Raw genomic sequence first — 23302 nt, forward strand, 5'->3', positions numbered from 1 at the left:
TTCAATGAGTTATATTTTCTTTGAACAATAGCTTGAGGTAATTGGGAACCTGCCACAGACCTACCAAGTATCATGACATACATCTGACAGGCATTGTCCTTTATGTTTGCTAGGTGGTAAATTGTCACCAGAACACACAGACGCAATTGGATCACACAAGGAAAAATACTGTTACCATATTTTCCATAATAACCTTTGCTTGTGCTCAAGTTTACACGTCTCAATTGGGACTGGTGTCTGGTAATAGGAGTGGAAAGTCCCTGCTGTGCTCCTCAAACCAGTCCCCTAGCTTAGCTCTATGGATCAACAAACCACATGATCGATGGTCAATGAAGCACTCAATCATGCATGTGACAGTGAAATACAGTGATGACAGGATAATGCTTTGGGGTCCTTATTTCACAAGTGTATGGGCCACTAGTACCCCTCATTGATCAGATGAGTGGCACACACAACGGTTCCATACAGTACACATCCATGGGGGCCTGTCATGCTACCACATCACCTATAAGTAATCTATATTGATGGCAAATTATCCCAAATATTGATGCACACATTTATTCCTCAATACTGTACCAAAAGCCATAGAATGATAGTTATGAATAGACTTTTGAGAAGATTTACTGTATCAGACCTTACCCAGCTTAGCTGGATAGGTTATCGATTAAGAAAATAATTGATTACAAAATCTGGTACAATTTCAAATTATATATCCTTAAATAAGCATTTTATATTTCATTAGGATACATGACAACTACCTTAATTATAGTTAGCAAGAGACTTATTACTCCTCATATAAAACCAATAACCCTTTGTTAATTTAAGAGCAGATAATTAAGTATTAACTGCCAGCGCAGGTTCTGTCTTGTAATTTAAGGTCAATTGCAATACTGTATATTATCCACAGAGCATTTGCTGGCTAGTAATACCAAATGTAATCATGATTGCATACAATTTGAGACATGGCACCATTACTTAGTCTGAAATCTATCTCTTCAATTGGTCTTTCAAAATACAAGACTTCAAACATTTTGTGGACTGTTCAAGCCTCTATTCAACCCCAGCTTCTGTATTATGTTGGTTCACTCTTGCACTCTTTCAATCCCTCTGGGTTCACATTCATTCAATCCCAATACTATTAACATGCTTCTTTTTTCTCCTCACCACAGTGAGTTCCCACACAGCACAGACGTTCCGAGGGCGTGTGAGCGTCCTCCAATCTCACAAGCCTAAAGCCAGAATCGCTTTTACTCTGAGCAATCCAGAGCAGAGGTGGGCAGGCTACCGATCCCAGAGAACAGAGATCAGCCCTGATTTTTATCCACTCTGAATGTGCTCTGTGTGTGGCCAGTAGGGTTCACGGTGAGAAGCAATCCCTGCCAGTTTCTCATCCCCCACCCCGGGAGTGTCAGTGCCAATGAGACACCCCCTTCGGAGTCCCCAGCAAAGTTTGGCCTCTTTGTAGTGTGGACACAACACAAACTGGCACTGTTCAAGCTGTATGACTCATCCCGCGCTTCCAGCACCAGCGCTTTAACTGGATGACAGATATTATTTTATACAATATTCTTCTTGAACAGTACTGTCACCACAACTTGATCAGGGGCATAGTTAAATGTGGTAAAACATGAATTCAAAGCCAATTGTTTAGGAGTATTTTGTCCCAAAGTGTCACTTATACTCTTCAGAGCTGAAATGGTTGTTAGTTTAGATTGTAATATATTTTCCTATGAATGTCTAAAACCTTTCCAAAATAAACAAAACTAAAAATATATATTGTGGGTAACATCCCTTAATTTTCTCCTCTTTGATTCAACGGCTTCTATTTTACTAGGCATCAACTGGAGGCAAAACATTGGAATTGCCAACTGTTTTTAAAGATAATTATTTTTAAAGTGATTGTAAATTACACCTTTTTTGCACTCTTTGCTAAACTTACTGGAAACAAGATATACCTTCATGTTAAAATATAACCCTGTCGATAGTGTAATGTAGGCCTTTGCATAAACAAGTCCAACAAATAAATAAGTTCACTGCAATATTTATATTTCAACATGCCCTCTAAATGTAAACAAAGAAGTTCATGAAGGAAACTGAATTTACTTTTTGCATTTGAATATCATTATTCCAGTAGCCTTGCAAGTTCAATAGAGAGGATGCTTTAGCACACAGGACATGATTGCGTGTTGGGGGAGGGGGGCAATCTAATGTCAGTTTCTCCAATTCTTGTACATAACACAGGAGCACCAACAGAAGGGCATGCAGCGTTAGCCCCCTGACAACTGTGATAAAACGGCCTTCCTTAACTAAACTCGTAAAGCATAGGGCAATAAAACTCAATCTTCTGTAAAATCCAATTAAGTCATTATCTGACTGATTGTATCTTTAATTGAAAACAGAAGTGACAGTAAATTTCTGTGATATATCAGGATCAATCGATACTGCTGTAAGATTCAGTCTCAAGAAGTGATTTATAATGTCAAACCTATATAGGTAACTCCACATTATTCTCTCTAAAACCACTGGTGGATGAAATTAAGAGTAAGTGCATTTAATAAAAAACAAGATGGTCAGGTTATTGATTGCAACAGATGGGGCGAAATCAAATAGATGTTTTCAAAGCACAGAGCGAAGAAAATACAAGTAATTTTCTTTTTCTATTTTATATCGCACTCCCTAAATACACACAGTGAAATTCAGTCATCAATAACATTTTTATTTCCAGAACTTGGAACCTACAATGGATTTTTTCACACTTCTTTGTTCTTTAAAACATTTTTAACAAAACTACCAAAACAGTAATATGCACATGTTAATAGTCTTAGTAAAACATTTTTCTATTAAACTTTGGTTCAATTTGAATACTTACTAGAAGGCAATGGTCTCAATGTTATAGCTTTAATTATACAACAAAAATATATTCAGTTACTATACTGGTTTAGTATGAACAATACATGAACACATTTATGGAAAAATGTTATATGAAATACCTTCTGCAACAGTCAACAACCTAACAGTAGCGATAACAACAACAGTAATAACAGACAAAAAAGGTAAATAATTACATTTCTCATTTCTACCAACATCATTTTTTATGAGAATCATGTTTCTGGCTTAATATACCATGTGTTTAACTCACAAAGAACTAGGACACAGAAAATCAGCACATGTTCTCATTTCTTAAGAAACTTAAAACAAATATTTATTGGTTTACCCCCTAATTTATTTAGAAATATAGTTTAATATTGTAGATATGCTTAGGGGTCACTACACCCTGCTCGGATAAGCCACACATAGAATATTTTAGAGCATTTCATAGCACAGGTAAATCCACTTAGATTGCATGAAGCACACGTCTCTGGTGTGATCCCAGGACCGAGAGGTTGTAGAATCCAGGGGTTGATTATCTCTGCGGGGTACAGGTTGATCAAATCAACCCTTCAGTGATGTTTTTGAAAGTAAGTTACATTCAGGAATCTGTGCACTGGAATGAGTAAGTAGTTGTGCACAGCTAACACATTTTACAGTTTAGTAACAAATAAAGATTATTGTGGTCAGATCAAATTTAGCTGATCTTGTGGTTTAAGCTTTTATAGGTATTCTGATTATTCACACATTCCTCAATGACACACACAGCCTCAGAGCAATGACCCATTTCAATGGGCTATCAAACCTAGATTATTTTTTTTTTGATGCTTCAAATACATTTATATGATTGATTATTTGTTCATAAAAAATACTTGTGAATAATTTAACTAACATGCAACCTTCTCACATGCATAGTTCAGAATTCAATGCACTTTTTTTCTACTACTGAAATTATATTTGCTTACTTGTTATCCCAGAAATAACACACTTTCTACAATGCTGTCACACTACAGTGTCAGTCATCATATATTTATTATATTTATCCAGAATCAGTATCAAAATCAGTGACGTTTTTGTATACAATATTGGCTTTTAGCAAGGAATTAATACCAAGCAATGAAACACACTGGCACGCTTTTTTCATGTCGCACAATTAACTGGTTGAAATGTTTGCATATGTCCACTGAGGTCATTGCCACCCATCCTGTATTCTTATAACAATAAAAAAAAAATAGTGTATGCACTTTTCCAGTGACAAACACAGAAACACAAAGCAGAAATCAGTAAAGCATTATCTTCAAGCCCAGGGGTAACAAATGATGACCAGAACAGACAAAACTGTATCACTAACTGCGCTGGTGAAGAATTTGAATGTGAAAATTCATGACTAAATGTGATTGTCAAACTACCCACAATTGATGTTTCACTATTTCACTTGGTGGGGGGGGGGGGTTGTGCTTCTCTGTAGCATATATGTGAGTCTTGTGGTTTACAAAGTTTTAACATCACATTTTCAAACCTACCTACAAACCCAACCTCACAAACCTGAGTCAGCTTCCAGCAAACACACGCTTTCATTTATAAAGTTTAGCATGTTATGATACCTTTGATGGTGTTACTCTGTTCTGCTCCTATACTTCCACCTGATTACGGGAATCGTTATGTACTAATACCACATCATTAACCTAGCAAGGAAATTAAAACCATAGTAAGGGAAAAAACTATGTATGGTAAGCACATGCAATCTTAGAAAAAAAAAGGATTTAAACCAAACAGATATAGCATTTAAAATAAATGAGCAACTGTAGCTGAACCTCAGTGTTACGAACACCAAACCTACGAACTGACTGCTCTCCAGAACACCCCACTTTGAGATGGAAGTATGCAATCACTCAGCCCTGCGTGCAATGCAACCACACAGGCACTCTTAAAAGTAGGGCTGTATTTTTTTTTCACTGTAAAAAAATTGCTTAAATAGGTATTTCAAGATATTTCACAATCAAGCATAATATTTACTACAGAAAAAATTGCTTTGTCATGTTTAAAATTGATAATTTTCTATAGTTATTTTATAACAGATGTTCCTATTTATGCTTACATGAAAAACAGTAAATGCTAAATTGTAGAATATTTCGTTTTTTTTGTCCTCCTTTTAAAAACATTCTACTCTTACCATCAGTGAATTATGGAATAAAGAAATCGTGTCACTCTTGGAAGCAAAACATATTTATATTTACACTATTCTTTCAGGAATGGGAATTTTCACAAGGAACTACACATTACATGGCAATTTCATAGAAATCATGAAATCTGTGATAACCATCAATAAAATACAGCCTTACTTATAAGTGGGCTTGCTGGTCATGAAGATGGCAAAATTATAGAACCAAATGTATCCATACAAAGGTGAGGCAGATTTCAAAGCAAGTACATGTAATTTTACTGTGAACATTTTAGTTTTAAACAAAGCAGTTTTTTTTTCCAAGTGGAAAGAGGCTGAATGACTCAGCAAGGTGCATGAATGCATTCTGTCTAAAATAAAAACAAGCATTACATTAACCCTCCTCTTCCTGGATGTTTAAATCTGTGTTTCTGCCAGTTACGATTTCAGTTAATTTGGTATAGTACCATGTATAGTAATGTTTTAAAGCCGATCAAACCATAACAATGAATATTTGATTACTGTGCTGTGTCTTTGTATTACTCGCCAGATTAAGGCTGTAGATAGCAGGAGTGCACATTTATTAAAACCATTGAAAATAAATTCCCAAACCTCCATTCCCAAGGTGTTCGTAATTACGAGGTTCTACTGTATACAACTTTGTTTTTTTACAGTGGCTGCAATGACTTTCTCATTCACATTTTCTTTGAACTAAATTTAAATGTATTCTGACTGGCAAAGTGCAAACCTAAGTATAAAGTTAAGGTTGTGAAGGATCCAGATAGGTCAATTCTTTTAGAACTGAAATACCAGTAGCAGCCTGTTGGCACCTGCTGTCAGCCTGCCCAGGGTTACTCACTGGACCCCTCAATGATAGAATCCACAGTGAAGGCTCCAGACTCAGAATTGGTTTCGCACTCTTGCTTAGTGCTTTCAGAGCCAACCAGGGAGCTGATGGACAGACAGGCGAGTCCCGAATCATGGCTACTTGATGGCGAAAATACTAAAAAAAAAAATAGAGGGGGAAAAAATTACACATTTTTATGAACATTAAAACTTTTATAAACAAATAACTTGTATAGGGGAACTGTTCACAAAGCTTCAACTCATGATTCTAGGGAAGCTCATTATTTGTTTAAAACAGTTTGAAAACAGTGTTTGTAAACAAGGCCCAGTATAATATGCACTGTATATAAGACATGCCAAGTGGAATCTCTGAATTGGGATTCTATCATGCCATATGAGAACATGTGGTAGTATGGATAAACATGCCTCACAAATGACTCCTACTGATTCACCAAACAGCCTGAAGAAGAATTATTGATTCATCTAAAGTCAGGCACAGAGAGAAAGTGGAGCACAGCTGATTTTTTAAAAATTTAAATCCAAAACCTTAAATCACGTCACATAACAGCCAAACTGAAGGATGCATCAAGTGTATTTGGAGAAAACCTTCTCCCTCACTAGTATAAAAATGTCTCAGATTTCATCTTTTCGATGGAGCCTATAGTTATCACATATGCCATAGGGTGCAGTGTACACCAGTAGTATGATAGTACTGCAATACAATAACATTTACGGTACATTAGTATCAACACTTTCCTAATAGCTCTTATCGGTATATTGCTGCTACACAGCATTCCAATGTAGTTTCAGAGGGACCATGCTCTATATAGACCATTAACTTTACTGTCGGCATTCTCTAGATACTGTCCTGGTAGCCCCATGGTGTTTGCCTCTTCCAAAGATCTTCTTTTAAATGTATTTAAGAGTCAATGGAAAAGCTTAATTCACATTTTGTCTTATACACTAGCGTTTCACAGCCTTAAGTTTCTAATCTGACAGTGAGTAGTATAATGTTTTCTGAACTACATAAACACATGCTCTCTAGTTATGAGAGTTTATAATATTTTAAACTATTTTAAAAGACATAGTAAAGAACAAACCCTATATTTCAATTATGAAACTCACACTTGTACAAGTATGGTATGTGTCATAATAACCAATGATAACATAATTAACCAATGATTTAACTTGTGAGAAACATTTCTATTTCATTTTAACTGCACTGTATGTAAGTAGGCTATACTAACCATTTTATTTTAACCATTTCGTTTTACAATAATTTAGAAATAGATTTAGACTGTCTATAAGCAATAAGTAGTGAGCACAGGTCATGGAGACATTCTACAAATGTTCATTCATATTTATATACTGAACACGTAATATATGTTAGTTTTATGAATAAAACTGACACGTATATATATATATATATATATATATATATATATATATATATATATATATATATATATATACACAAATACATGCTAGTGTCACTTGATTGAAATTTCAAATTTCTGTACAAAAGGTATATAAAGGTACATAGCAACACACATTATATCATTGCAAACCTATTATACTGAAAAAAATAAACTCCAATATGCAGCTCACACTTGTATAAATAATGTGCTTTTTGCATTTAGATGCAGGCCTGACTGGATGGATTAAAAAGCCTGCAGCCCCTGCACTCCAGACAGCTTAGGCAGGAGTCGGTAAATTGAGCAATGTGAATAATGTTAAATCAAATTGAGGAGACAGGCTGGAGGTTAAAATTATTGTCATTACATTTCATCAGTAGTGAAATAAAGAGCAGACAGACCCATCAGCTGGCCCAGTTTTCTATTAAAGCTATACAATCTCACTATAGGTGAAATAAAAAAAAAAAATTCTATCAGTTGCCAGTCATGGAAGACACAATCTGAAGGTTCCTGACCTTCATAAAAGTAAGTATTAGCCGAGTTCAAATCCACCCACAGCTCCCCTTTCTCCCACCTACCCTGGATGTAATTAAGGAGCAACTGCAGTCATTTTTCTCCTCATTAACTTTCTGATTGGTTTCAGACTCAGGATTCTGCCAGGCTGCAGTTTGTCACCAATTCCAAATGGGCGATCGTTAATACTAATGTTTGTGTAACTAACTGTATGGGGCCTTTCATGACTTCTTGTACAGCAATAATGGCGAAAGGGTGGATTAGTGATCCTGTGTTAATTCACTTTGTATTCATCATGGGGAAATCTATGATGCAATTAGCAAAATGCATTGGCAGTTGTGTTGTTAAGTCATTTGTAGGGCACTAAATCAGAGCAGGCTGTACAGTGGTCTGAAATGTTAAGTGTCAGTGCTTATTATGTTTGATTATCTGCACTGTACAGTTTAATGCAGATTACCGTCAGGTAGCTCAATCACATGAAGCATAGCATTTTTTTTATTCTTCTTTACTTTTCACACAGTTACCGAAACACCTTCCTTGCACATAAGACATTAACTATAATAAATAAATTTTACATTTAAAAAAACCCTGTAGGAATATCCCAGTAATATATTATTCACAGTATCAGTAGTCGTAGTAGTCTACTTGATAAAGGTATTTTTCCCCAATATATGGTTGACACAATATTTCACAAAGGCAAGGCAAACTATCACTTGTACTATTCTAGAAAACACTGTAGTATTTATAAAATAACTTGTACAAATTAGGTAATAAATAATAATAATAATAATAATAATAATAATAATAATAATAATAATAATAATAATAATAATAAAAACAGCATCATGCTGCAGCAGCACTTAACAGACTGCTGATGAAAAGAATATGTAAATGAAAATAATCAATGGTGACCAATAGTTTGAATAATGATGTTTTTCAGTAAAACAGTACAGAAACAAGAGTAGGCTTTCTACTGACTTTTTTTTTTAAGAAACCAGTTTCTAAAAGAGGTGATTTCCACTGCTGAACTCCTGCCCTTTTCACCCCCCGTTCAAGTTATTAGGATTACCGTAGATTTCCAAGCTATTAAACCTCCTTTGTGTAATTTGAAAAGAGCCTCAATAATTTCTGGCACTAAGAACAAGGGACAAAGGTACATATGTGAAAGGAGATCTCAATGCAGCCTGTTCTATAGAGGATTAGCTCTTTCTTTTAAAGTTCATACCTGTACTCCCTTTAAAAGGAGGCTGGGTTAGGGTTTTAGGTAACACCAAGAAAAAACAAAACAGGAAATTACTTGGATAAAATCTACTTTGTTGTAAAGATAAGAAAGTGCCTTGAATATAAATAGAATTTTTAAACATTTTGCAATTCCTGCAATATTCTGACAATTAATCTGTCATTAGTCTCTGTACAAACTAACATGTTATTCAATTATAGATTTACAAATTAGTTTTGAGTTTGCTTTGCTGGTTAAGCAGGGATTTTATCTACTGTAGTACTGTAAAGTACAAGGAATGCCACAGAATGACATGGCACTATATGCTTGTATTGTAATTATTTTATATAATTTTAAATTACTTCAATCAAATGCACTAAATGAAGGCTATGGTAAAATTATTTAGTAAAAAAATGAATCAATGCTAATCCCAATAAGGGATGCCTCTCCTTTTGTTATAAATAATATTTAAAAAGAGATTACGGTTACTACAGGATAAGCAGAAACTAGCTTGGATATACACATACAGACTTTAAAATTAAACAACCACACTTGTTTTATCACAGTTTATTCCAGATATTTTCATCCTGAAATTGTTTACGGATTGTATCAACATTCTGCAGGTGAAGCAACATAGATATGATGTAGGGGACAGTGACTGCACAGCTGTGAGCTTCATTCAAAGTGCATAATGTTGGTTCCTACACAAGTGACCGGAAAATGCTTGAGGTTCATGAAACAATTAAACTACTGGCCAAACCTTCTAAGATACCTTTGAGTTCAGCTCAATAACAATCTTAGTTTGCACAGAAATGCTTAGTTTGTGACTAAACTTGCAAAGTATCTTTGGCTGCTAACTTATATAAAATCGACCTTCATTAAAAAAAAAAAAAAAACTGCTTGTAAATAAAATGGTTCTCAATGGAAGAGAGCTTGACAAGATACTGGCTCTTACTGTTTCATTAAATCAGAGAGAAAAGCTAAACTGTACCGCATGTTGATTCTAGTTTAACATTTTCAGTAGCCTTTCTGTCCTCCTGAGAAATACATTTTTTTTTAAGAAATCAGAAATTGACAGTGTTGTTTCTAAAACTGAAGTTGGAAGCTACTGTTTCTGATACAGATCCTGTCCAAAATCTAACCTCTTACACTGAAGAATTTAATAAAACAATATAAAGCTGCATTTTTTACTGTGGCATAATGTACCTTTACTGCAGTGTTTTAATAGTGTTCTATGACCAATTTCTTTCACAAGGTTTAAATGACCATGGGCCTGATCTTCGATCTTCACGCAATCCCCTCACTAAATTTGTGCCTCGCAAAAAAATACCACTTGGTACAAAAAGGGATATTCCAATACGACACAAAGCAGTTGCACGACATACAGCAGTTTTTTTGTGCAATTCGCAAATCTGTTTGTGCCTTGCAAATTTGTTTGTTCCTCACAAAACCGTCTGCGCATTCACTACCAATATAGCAACTGCACACAACAGTCAAGTGAGAATGCAGAACGATGGACCGTTACCATTACCCAGAGAACCTGCTATCATAGTGTACAGTACATAATATCTCCCTATTCTCCACATAAACGTAACCTGCACATGGAACGCAGAATCAAACCTCAACACATATCGGTAGCATTGGCACCCCTGAACTGCAGAATTATAGTACAGTATTTATTCAAAATATAACTTAAATATATTGTAGCAACTTGCTAATAAAATGTGTCAACAAGAAGGAGTTGGCTTTTTTTAGCAGCACAGAATTATGCTGCATACAAACACACCCCTTCTCTTTTCACTAACCTGTTGTCGTGGCCGTCAACACTATACAGTACACATATTTATAGAAGTATAGCCTGTAAAACAAATCCATAATGGCGAAAACACTCATCCATTTGGAAGCCCCGATCTGCACGTGTATCCCTTAATCATTCTCCTCTTGAAAGTCTCCCCCTTCAAACTGTTTCCCATTTAACGATGCCTCTAATTCTGTCTTCTTAATTTTGACAAGTGTCTCACAAATATGAGTAAGCTACATTTCACCTATTCAATTAATCAGTGCATTGCTTTTTACTTTTCTGTTACAATGTTTTTTTTAAAATGTACCAGTGGCCACGTGCATGTTTTGTCCATCCATAATTAAATACCCTGCAGCAGTTACTACTCGCTTGTATCCAACTTTGCTCTTAAATATAACTATATTTAATGTATTGCAATTGTCCCTGAACTGATTTTTACGCATTCCATTTTGCACTTGTTATTAGTCTGATTTTATCTCAATTCTGCTTCCAACCTGATTGCTGGGAAGCCTATTGTTTTTGTTAGGATAAACATTATAGCCTAACTGAAATTGTTGTTAATTGATTTTTATGATGTGTGTGTGTGTTTAACTGTAAATCGCCCATAGAGCATCAGCTAAAACAAAAAAAAAAAAAAACACATATACCTAACAACAATAATGGTAATCCTGGAATCACCTGTTTTTTTTTTTTTTTTTTTTTTTAAATATACTATATATATAAATGCAATTCATTTGAATCCAATGAAACTGGCTGAACAAGCAGTGGCATGAATGCAGGCCCTCTCGAACGATAACTTTGTATTCAAAACGCCGACAAATCCCCAATCAGTAATCAATACAGTCTGCTGTACGCCGGATATTAAAATCAATGTAAATATCAAGGTAAGGAAACGCAAACTGTAGATTAATCGATGTGTAGGGAGGGGTTTTATACTACGGTAAGGGTCTATTTTTATTGTTGTTGATTTAATTATACAGGTAGTTGTTTTGCATCTGTCAGCTCGGTCCATATTACATACCGTACTACTGTAGGCCTACTCTTCATTCTGCACCATGAATGTACCTGCTGAGGAGAGGGTATAGCTCGGCTATTTAAGCCTGATTTACCATAGGTTCAAACACGCACGCATTGGACAGTAAAGTTAAAGCCCTCTGCCCAGTATACTTTCTGCAAGTAATTAAACAGTTGAACTTCTCAGAATGTGCACTGCAAAGTGTGCATGTGATACTGGGGTGAACAGTGTGTGTTGTCAGACTACCCTTTGACAGAGTTGGACGTGCTGAATCATTGCTGTCTTAGAGTGTGAGGAGAGGGAGAGAAGATGAGGAAGAGAGGATGGAATGAGATTGAGAGAAAGCTACATTCAACAGTATTTACAAAGCCTTTGACTTAGCGGTTCACAAAGTTATTATATAGGTTCCTGTTTACTGTTTAACAATAAAGAAAACTAAACAACTAGGCTACTACCTGGAGAATAGTTAGCTGTTTATCATCGTATTGAGACCCGCCAACTCTTCAAACTGTGTGTTTACTGGAAAACAAAACATAGAAGCTTCATTCAACAGGATCGGCGACCTGTCCGGATCCCTGTCCCATCGAAATCCAGCTTGTGGAGTTGAGTGGCAGATCGGAGGACAAGAATACCTACCAACGGCAGCTGTTTTCGGTGTTTCTGCATGCTTGAGTACCCTGCTACTGGCAGGCTGTTGTAATGCAAATAGCAATGCAATAAAGGGAGATGCTACTTTTTTGATCGGGTCTGAACTACATTAAAGAGTAGCCTAATGTTTCGGTCTGAAAGAATGGTCAAGACAGCAGCTTCCTGTAGCTTTTATTTAAAAAAAAAAAAAAAGTATTTTAAAACAGTGAAGCAGCTATCACAATCGTTCTTTTGAATTCCTGTCCTATAACCTATAATATACAATAGGTCTATTGTAGATGTGGATGCAATTTTGTGTCACCGCTGGGTGTTTCCATAGTGGTACCTTGGAAAGCTCCTGCAGTTCAATGCTTGTGTGAGTGTTGGAGGGATGTGTGCAGAGTTAAGGCTTGCTTTTTAAAAGTGTTATTTTTTGCCTCGCAAACCTGGTTTTGTGCTTGGCACATACCTTCGAATATACCAGGATCACGCATATCGTCGGCCACTCCCCCCATATTGTGCTACACATATATTTTATTTCTGCACAGCGCAGAATGGATTGTGATGCACAAAAGGACGTTTCACATATGGCAACTTGGCACAATTTCGGCACATCGGCCATTTGCGACGTGCATACCCCTCTGCGCGATGCGCAAACCTTTCGAAGATCGGGCCCCATATGGTTTTGTTTAGCAAAGGACTTACTAATGTTAAATCAGTCTTAAACCTAATCCTTTACTAGGCTATTTAAGAAAAGCTTTTTTAGAACAACATCTTTTGTCAGATATAATACCGTCATTGTTCAAAATAATCAAATAAAATGTAAATGAAAGGCTGTTTATTATCACAGATGTTAGCAGGAGTGTCTATTCTCCTTATAATCATTACTCTTAAATACACATCATTGCTCCTTTATTACAACAAAGAGGACACTTAAATCCCAATTATGTTGTTATTAGAAATTGCACCCAGTAGTTTAGTGCCCATTGACAAGAAAAATCACAAGAAGGTCAGAGGGTAATTAAACGGCGAATGACCTCTGCTCCTGTACTGTTAGCTAATCGGTTCTGTAAGAAACTGACTCGGCAAAAGCTGCACTTTCCCCTTCTAAAGCACCAATACTGATAACTTCTGGTAATGATCCAATGTGTTCACGTTTGTGTAAATCAATTTATTAGATTTTTCTACAATGGAATTATTTTAAACCACATATAAGTTCATTTTATAAGCAAGACCTATTTAACATAATTTTCTACTAAGCCACATAAGTTATCAGCGATTTATTTATTTTTTTAAAATTTTTTATCTTAACCACTGCTATTTAATTTGTTTTTCACACAAAGAAAAAAAATTAGCTTTGAGCACTAAATTGATTTTGTTTGCATAAACATATGATTAAACAAAGATTTATATTATATTGGAGCTATATATAGTACAGCTACACAACAGCACCACTGAACCATTTGACAAAATGCAATGCTTGGAGAAAATAAAATCTACACTGTTACAAATAAACTGTGCTATTCACTAACCCATTCAGAAAATAGGATGTCAACTCCTAAGGTATTGATAATCTTTCTTTGCTAATTGGATTAGTAAAGTCTGTACATCCAAAAAGATGTAATGACTTTATAATAAATTATATGTATAGAAAGTTCAGAAACATTTTATCATACTTCTGCCTGAATTCCAGCTCATATGGCACCTCTTATTACTACACACCTTTAAAACTGGACAGATCACTAGCTGTAAACATTAACTACAAACCCTTGTCCTTAATACCTCAAACAGCCTCAGGCAAGTGCTAATAAAGATGTTGTACAAGACATTACAAGAGTGCTTATGGCTGTAGCGAGCAATTACTCTGGTATTTAACCAATCTACAGCTGTTCAGGATAGCATTTAGTGCAGCAGTCAGGAGGAAGACAGGCTGACATTCACAGAACCACTTATCTGTCCCCTGCAGCACTGGAAATATATGTTAGGCTAAATAGAAACTCACAGGAGTCACTGACTGTTTCTGTCCTATTAAAAAGTGGCAGACTACTGTGATTTTTGCTTTTTGTTTATAGAAATCAGTTACATTATGAAACAAAACCTGAGCTCTTTAAAAGCATATGCTGTATTTTACAACTGGCAAAAAGTCATAACTTACAAATTGTTATTTTCTGGTTTGCACTTCTTTAACTCTTGAAAACCCTGTGTCTACAGCATGATTCACGCAGCACTAAAAAAACAAGTGTCGTCAGAATCAGTTAAAAAGCAGAGGATGAAAAATTCAGAAACCACCTGTTTATGTGGTGATTTTTAGTCCTGTGCAAATCGGGCTTATGATGCTGTTGTGACACAGCTGTGACCCAGCTTAGGGAGAACATAAACCTAGAAGTCCAGGCATTAGCAATGGGTTCTTCAGTCTTCTATTGTTTATCCTTCTTGAAAAATATATACTTCAAATGTGAAACAGTTCTAAAGCCATGTTCAGCCAAACGCTACAATGGAAACTGTCTGAATAATTAGTATTAATGAACCAACAAAACTATCCAAAGTGTTCTAACAATTTTTGGTGCACTGGTTTACAAGTGATTGTATAAGGCCAATCTGGAGATACTGACATGTTTGCTGAGGTTCCTTTATTCCCTTAATATCACTTGGCATCTTACAAACTTAAAAACAAAAGCAGTATAGAAAATTTACAATTTGTTTGGAATAAACCAACTGGCTCTGATGAAAGAAAACTAAGTTTGAACACTCGCAAAAACAAAGCTGTCTCATATAACACTGAAATTCCTACATAACTCAATCTGGGCATCTCATCTGGTGTGAACTGCGCTCATTCCCAGTGTAAACTCTGGCGAGCTCCGTAATGATATATTGTAATGTCACATCCCAATCTGGATTTACAGTAAAGGGCTGCTGACGAGTTTCAGAGCAGTAAACACTGCAGAGGTGTATTTCACACTGAGCTGGTTTTTATGAAGAACACTTCACCGCCCTGCCAGGCTGCCAGGATGATGGATGGGGAAAGACGCATGACAAGCTTCATCATTGTTTGTAAATCTTAACTGTTCCTGATCAGTAACTCCAGAGGCAATTTTCAAAGACAGCGGCCAACGAAAGGACAGCGTCGCACTCCTGAAGGTTATTTGCCCTGTATTTGGCCAACTGATGACTTGTATTGAGAAATAAATGTGGTACACTTCAGTAGTAGGCTACGAGACAGCGGGCTCCAAAATGTTAACAGTTCTGCACCATAGTAGTGCACTCCATCCTCATTACAACACAGCTTCTGTTTGCACTTCCTACTCCGTGGGTCCTTATACTGTATTAAAGCCTGTTATTATTCAGTCACCTAGAATATCTAAATTAGGCAAAATAAGCTTCTTACACATTGCAAGCAGACTTTGGATTTCTGCTGTATTGTGGTTATTCCTTATAAAAGTTTACTACGGTAAATTCTGCAGTTTTCCTGTGCTTGTCCCATGGCTATACTTTGCATTTACCATAGCTTATGGTTGGCTTTTTAATACACTTTACCATACCTCTCATGCTTTACTATACTTATACACATTGCTATGTTTTTACTATGGGGAAACTTGTATAAGGGGCATCACTGTCTTTTAAAAACAATGAAGACATTTAAGAATCCTTCGCTCACCTACCTCCTGCATGCTGCTATTCTCTGTAAATGTATGCACTGTACAAATGTTTTCAAGCCAGAGAGATGTCGATCTGTCAGATGGTTTTGAGAACACTATAAAAACACATAAACTACAATAGATATTAATTTAATGGGGTAAAAGATATTGCGATATAGTAGTGGGTTGTAACTTTTTCTTCACTAAACTAAACAGGCATTAAATACAGGTGACTGACATATGATCTCTTACCTGTGAGTACATAATAAGGAACATTTTGATGAAAATATAAAATAATGTTAATACATTTCTTAACCTTTCATTTTTTATTTTGACAATGATAACATGAATGAAACACACTACACTATCACATGGACTTTCTTTTTTCCCCCATTCACAATAACCCAATACATTCTGGCTATTAGGATAGCATTCATCATTTGTGATGAATTCAGGAGTGGACTAGTGTATCTCAGCTTGTCTCGTGTATTCTTGGACAGACAGAGAAAGGGTAGGGTCTTGCTTGATTAGCTATTTGACCCATCCCATTTTGTTGCACATTTTGTTGCATCCAAGGTAATGTAATTCAACTCTAGATTCCTTCTGAAAGACCAGCGACCATTTCAAAATACTATATAACACTATGTAACACAATTTTTGTTCCTGGGTAGTAAGTGTTATTTACTAATTGCTTATGCCTCAAAAGTATAGAAAATGGCTATTATTCCCCACAAACTTTGCTTTTGTGACCAGGACAGTGATATTTCAAAATATCACTATTTCCAATGGGAAAACAGGCAAATGTGTGTCTTTTCATTCACATAAAGTCAGAAAAAAACAACATATGAATCCAAATTAACATGTATTTATACTAAAGTAATACAAAAATGACTACAAAAGATTTAGAAGCGAGTAGTTTTTACAGATTTACGATTATACTGTAAATACAGTATAATCATAAATCTCGAAAAACTACTCGCTTCTAAATCTTTTGTAGTCATTATATTTTTACCTGCACGTGAAGTGCTGTGCAATCCTCGTGCCTAAATACAAAAATACATTTTAAACACTCACCCATATTTATATCCTGTGTATTTTATACATAAACACCAACACTAACAAACTACATACAACATAAAACACTAATAAACATAAAGGTGCGGGACACTCCGCCACATGAGCACTATGGTAACTTGAAATGCATCATAGGCACTGTAGTCCCCAGACAGTATTGAAATATAGTGCAGAAGCGCTAATTTGGATGCAAGTTAATACATTTCCCAATATCCTTTACACTCAGCTGTTCGCACTAAGGCGTTTAGTTTTATTTACATTTTTCAAAATTAGTTCTAACAGGAAATTCGTAATAACTGAATTCATAACATAAGAAATAATTTATAATAAGCGATTGCTAAATTTGTCCAGGACCTTGTAGAAATTTTGTACTATTAGGGAATTTGTCTAATCTGAGCTTGTTTTAACGAGAATTGACTATTTAAATACATACCCGTTTTGTACTGCTCTCTATTAATGTTTTTACTTAGATCACAACTATTCCACCAAAATATCCTTCGGAAAAGATTCCTTAATGCTAATTGAGGAGTGAGGTGCTAGAAAAGTTAGTAAGCATGGCAAAGGATGTTCTAGGAGAACCAACAAGAGACTCACACAGAACACACATAATAGGTAACCAAAACTGTAAGAATTTAAATATTAGGAAAGTATAATAATTATAAAGTAACACTTCAAGAATTGTAATTCTGACTGATTCCACTTTCCAATTCTAGTCTATTAAGACTATGTACACTAGTGACAGGACCACCCAGTTTTGAAAGTTCTGACTTGTAATGATGCATACCATGTCTTATTGATGAGGTTAGTGGTTGCCCTTATGAAGAGAAGAAAACAGGAAATCTGTTGAGATCAGGAGTGAAAACCAACAGGTGTTTGATTTTAGGAGATTTCCAGTTTACCCTCTTTAATACTCTGCTGTGTCACTGTGTGGTGAATGTGAGTTTGGTAAATAATTTAATGAAAAATGACATAAAGCATGATAAAGAATATTTTGAAAGCATGTATTTATTTATTTGGTGCACCAGTTAATGTTTTCTTTTTCTTTTTAGTAAACTGTAACCTTGTCAAACTTTCACTGGGTAGTCCCATACACGTTTTTAAACAAATTAATAAAATTACTTGCTACTTAAGAACTTGCTAATGTTAAATACTCTTAGTAGAATTAAATCTTCAGGCCTTCTTATGGTGTTTGACTGTGTAATTATTAGTAATAATAATAATAATAATAAAAAATAACAGAGGGTGTAGCCCATCACAGGCACCAATATCGATATTTTGATATGACATTGATATTGTTCGTTATAGATCATTTCCATATCGTGATATTGCGCGATTTTAAAAGAATAAACCCTATACATACCAATCGTTGTTAGTATTGTAGGCAAAGAAACACCACACACAAGTACTATTTAACCATTTTATTCCATCGATTGGCGTTTATGTACTAAACGCAATTTGCATGCTGCATTAAGCTTGGCACTACTGACCATCCATAAAGTGTTGCCGGTGTCGTGGCGAATTGTACATGACTTCAAGATATGCGCATGTGTTGGCGTTTCATTGAATTTTGTCCACGTGATTATTTACACTATTAATAACTTACTCATCTCCGTGGTTTAAATGTAAACTTTTGGTATTATAAACAAGATGTACTTTTTAGACATCAAAACAATATAAAATTTTTTAAAAAACTCAAAATAATGCTAAAAAATAATGCTAAATTCGGCATGACACCATACTTAATACTCTTCGAATTCCTCAAAGCTAATGACGCTTCTTGCAATTGTGATTACATTTCTTTGTTTTGGAAGACTTTGCTATAAATGATATTGATAGCAAAAACAACAATTTTCCTCCTACATTGAAAACTGATTGCCTCAATGTCACTTTGCGGTAATGACCTTATGAAATACACATGAAACTACACATTGAAATAGTTTCTGTTCTTCTAGAGAACAGAGTGAAATCAATCACCACTACCATCCACCATGTACAGTTATGATAGCCAGACAGTAATAGCAATACCTTAAATGTGCAGTCAGTGGGCAAACAGGAAATACCCCAGATTTTCAGGTCAGCACCAATTATAAAAACTGATTATCCATGGACCCTCTCGGGATGCAGCTGTATAAATTTGTACTTACTGCTTGTCTTTGGCTCGGTGTAGGTTGGGGTGTCTTCCAGGGTGAAGAGCTGAGGCACACAGGCAGCAGTGCCGAGGCCCTGGCCCAGGTAAGAGGCTGCAGAGTAATACGAATGCATCCGGTACTGAGGTGTCACGTTGTGGCCGGACAACCGGCTCTCATTGTTTTGCATCTTCATAGAAAACAAGTGCAAGAAAGCAAAATCATATTTATATTAGTTAATAATACCATTAAAAATAAAATAATAATAACAATAAAATAACAAAAAACGTTATTAACCATTCACTGCATGCACACTAAATTGAATCTTTTACATTGCTCCTAAACCCACATGGACACATGCTCCTAAGAACCACTGCAGTGGTCTCATGTATGACTCTTTGTGGTTGGTGATATATCCGAGATGCAATACAGTTGACTTATATTTTTATACTAAAACTGCTAACTGTTATATAAATAACAACCAGAAATGGGGATGTGTTTGTGAACAAAAACAAACAGTTGATCCACAGATTATCTGTCGCATCTATGCGTGGTGGAATCAATACTTTTCTGGCACACATTTTATGAGTCAGCCCCTGGGTTCAAAAGGTTTATGTTTAACGAAACTTAAAATGGATTCTGTGCTAGCTGTGACTGAATTCACTCAAATGTTTAACTCAAGTTTGCTGTTTGTTTCCCTGTAGGATTTATGTTACTAGTATGGTATCATGTGTTGAGTATTTCATTATGTTATGTGCACAAACAAGATGATATTCCTAACATAATTAAAATTGTATTTGCTACTGATAAGTTACAATGTGGAAATAACCTAAAATATATTTCTAATACATTTGTAGATACCAGAAAATCATTTTACACAGAGGTAAAAAAAAAAAAAACACCATCGATTGTTTATTGTTACTATACAATGCTGATCTCAGGGACACAAAACTAATTAGAAGAGACTTCTAAAGCCCTTTTCTAGAAACTTAAAAGAACCTTTATCAAACACAACGCTACTGTGATAGACCTGAATGTATTTTTAATTCATGTTTTACAGAATTTACTTTCTGTCAGGCAATATGTCATCTTTTATTGTTTGTACGATCAATTCCCTTCATGACAGCTTTATAAAGTGTTATTTAACAAAGCTGGCTTTTAATATTATTTATGTTAAGTGTAGTTGACATTTATTAAAACATTCCACCTAAATGAGCCTGAAACGATTTTCAGTCAGCAAAATAAAATCCAAACTTTTTTGTTAGAATGAATACTTGACCTGAAATCAAACCTACTGTACTGTAGGCTCCCAGGTCAGCATCAGTGCTCTAGTCTATTAACTCAACCTATTGGCTTGGGCCTACCCCAGACAATAGATTGACAATTGCACAGGGATAAGAGCCAGTTTAGGTTTTACTGCTTACAGTAATACATTAAGTCACACATTTTCGTGTGTCTCACTGACCTTCGTAAGGTTTTTTGTTCGGCAATTGGTTATAATTTGTTTAGTCTTGATAGCAATGTGACCTTTCTAATATATAAAGCTCATGTTGAGTGGACTGGTGCAATACACAACACCATGAAGGACAGTGATTAAACTTTTATTTTCATATTTGTTTAAAGAAATGTATGAATAGTAAGCTTCTGAATGTTGCCTTTTCAAATATATATTTTTAAAATTAAGTCGTTGAATTGCAGTAGCAGTGGGATCATAATACCTTTTATATCTGGATTGGGATAAATCCAGTTTTACTCGTGAGCTGGGGGTTCAGAATCAGGAGGTTGCTGTTGCTGGGATGCAGCCCTCCAGTAAACAACAGAGCATGGAGATTCTGCATTACTTCCTACCTACCTGAAGGGTTCTTATCTGGCACCATCAGCTGTCTGGATTTTGTACACTACCCCTATATTTTCATTTTCTACCTGCATTCCACCAGGGTTCTTCAAAATGATTCTAAAAGGTGGAAGATATGTTCCAAGATACAGAGTTTATGCAAAATGCATGCAATGTAAACATTTAATATGGAATATTCATAACAAGACAAAAAGAAAATATAAAACCAACAAACTCTCAGATAATTAATAAAAATGAAATATAAAAGGCATAGTTAAATCTACTTGTTTTATTTTGTGGTCCTCCATCTCAGCATGAGGACACATCTACTTAAAGCTCTCTAATGTAATTTCCCACAGTCCACTGTTGTCTGGGGAAGATGCATGCCCACGTATAGCCCAGCCTCTGGCCAATGACAGATTGTCCAGAGGTGTCCAAACACCTGTAGTCTGTACAAGGCGTGGAACCTCAAATGTCATTATGAAACAAATCACAACAAATTTTCATCTGAATATCCTCCTGGGTCAGACTTGTGGAGAAACAAGCCGTCCTCTTTAAAAGCACTACTCAGCAGTCAGCAGATTCTCCTTTTGGTGTTCAGTAAAGAAGCTGATGTAACGACTCAAGCAAGTTTTGTATGGCATGGAATATCGCTCTTACCAAACATCCTTATTCAGATGAATAAATCTTGTTTTATGCTGGATAAATATTGAATAAATATTTTGCTGGTGCTAGACTAGAGAATGCATGTTTAAATGTTATATTGCAGGTCTAAAATGTATTATTATATTAACATATCTTAAGTCTCGCAATAAGCAGGTACTGTAATCCCGTTCACATACAGTGCATTTGTCATCCACAAAGCTCTGAAACGTATTTAATACATACAGCAGACATACAAAAAAAAGCTTTTTTTTTTTTTTTAAAGCGAGCATTCAGATCTTCAAGGGAACAGCTTGTCAAAAAGAATCCTTATAAAAATGTCTTTTAATGTGGCGTTTTTGGTGAAATCAGGGCAGTTATCATATTTTGCTTCATAATAACTGAATTTTATTTAAAGTGCATAATACACATAGTATAAACAGAAATAATGGAAAAACACCAGTATTACATTAAGTTTAATACACAGATCAATAAAAAATACACAAACTACAAGGTGCAGTGTTCTCCCTTGCTCATGTGTATTTTTCTGCCATGAAGATAACAACTACTGTGCTGCACAAAGTAAGTGCAAGGTTGGCCCTTATCACTAGGGGAATCAAGTTTAAATGTGTACATGCTGCATTTCTGTTTACAAAAACTAAATGTTTAGCAACTCACTACAAGTATGTTATTCATTTGCCTTATTCTTACTTGGAACAGCTTATTTGAATAGATTGCTTACACTTCGACTCTTAATTGTGCACCTTTGTTTACAGACATTTGTAAATATGGAAGGCTTACCATTCAGATTCAGAGCATATTCACCTCGCTTCAATAAATGTGCTGTGCCTAGGGACTGTTCAGTTGTCCACCCACCTATCTGGCTATCCATTGCTTTCGTAATAGGCATTTTGAAATTTATTATCAACACAAACAATTGACTGCTCAACCTATAAATCACGATTGCTGCACAAAACGTATCACCCTAAATCAATCTCTACAGTTTGTTATTAATTGAAGTGAGGAACTGAAATGTTAATTTGATTTTTTAAGCAGTTTTCACATGCAAGCATTTTCTAGGTCAGTAAACAGCTAAGTGTAAAAGTTCTACTTCTACGACATAAATATGGCAAATATCTGAAGCTTTCATTGTGTCCTCCTCCCTGACAGACAACATAATTAACCTCTGCAATTCTGTTCCAACCTGCTATTGTCTGAAAGGCAGTGACCCAAGAAAAAATATGTTACCATCAGAATCTCAACTGCTCTGACACCATGAGATATGGTCCTATCAGCACAATAGGAAAATAGAACACTTAGATTAGATCCTTGAAGAAATAAAGATTTAATTTTGTTTCACACATGAGCTCTCTGATACAAGGGGATACTTTTTAACATAAATCTACAAAATGAATAACCTAAGATATAAGTACATATCCACCAATCTCAGGGCAGATAAAAAACAACCCATTGTATAGAAAACTTTTTTTGTTTGTTTTATTTATCCTATGCATGCGTTGTAAAGT

General features: G+C 35.4%; 1 protein-coding gene across 1 annotated transcript in view; it reads right to left on the reverse strand.

Moving 5' to 3' along the window:
- Positions 1-5880: 5880 nt before the first annotated feature.
- Positions 5881-23302, reverse strand: part of LOC121300280 (doublesex- and mab-3-related transcription factor 1-like) — a 38326-nt gene continuing 20904 nt past the window's right edge. Inside the window, exons 4-5 of the mRNA XM_041228787.1 lie at positions 19319-19490; positions 5881-6032 (exon numbers count right to left, since the gene is read on the reverse strand). Of these exons, the coding sequence (XP_041084721.1) occupies positions 5881-6032; positions 19319-19490 (324 nt within the window). The remainder of the gene's footprint in view (positions 6033-19318; positions 19491-23302) is intronic.

This window comes from Polyodon spathula, chromosome 2 (genome assembly GCF_017654505.1).
Source record: "Polyodon spathula isolate WHYD16114869_AA chromosome 2, ASM1765450v1, whole genome shotgun sequence".
Taxonomy (NCBI): Eukaryota; Metazoa; Chordata; class Actinopteri; order Acipenseriformes; family Polyodontidae; genus Polyodon; species Polyodon spathula.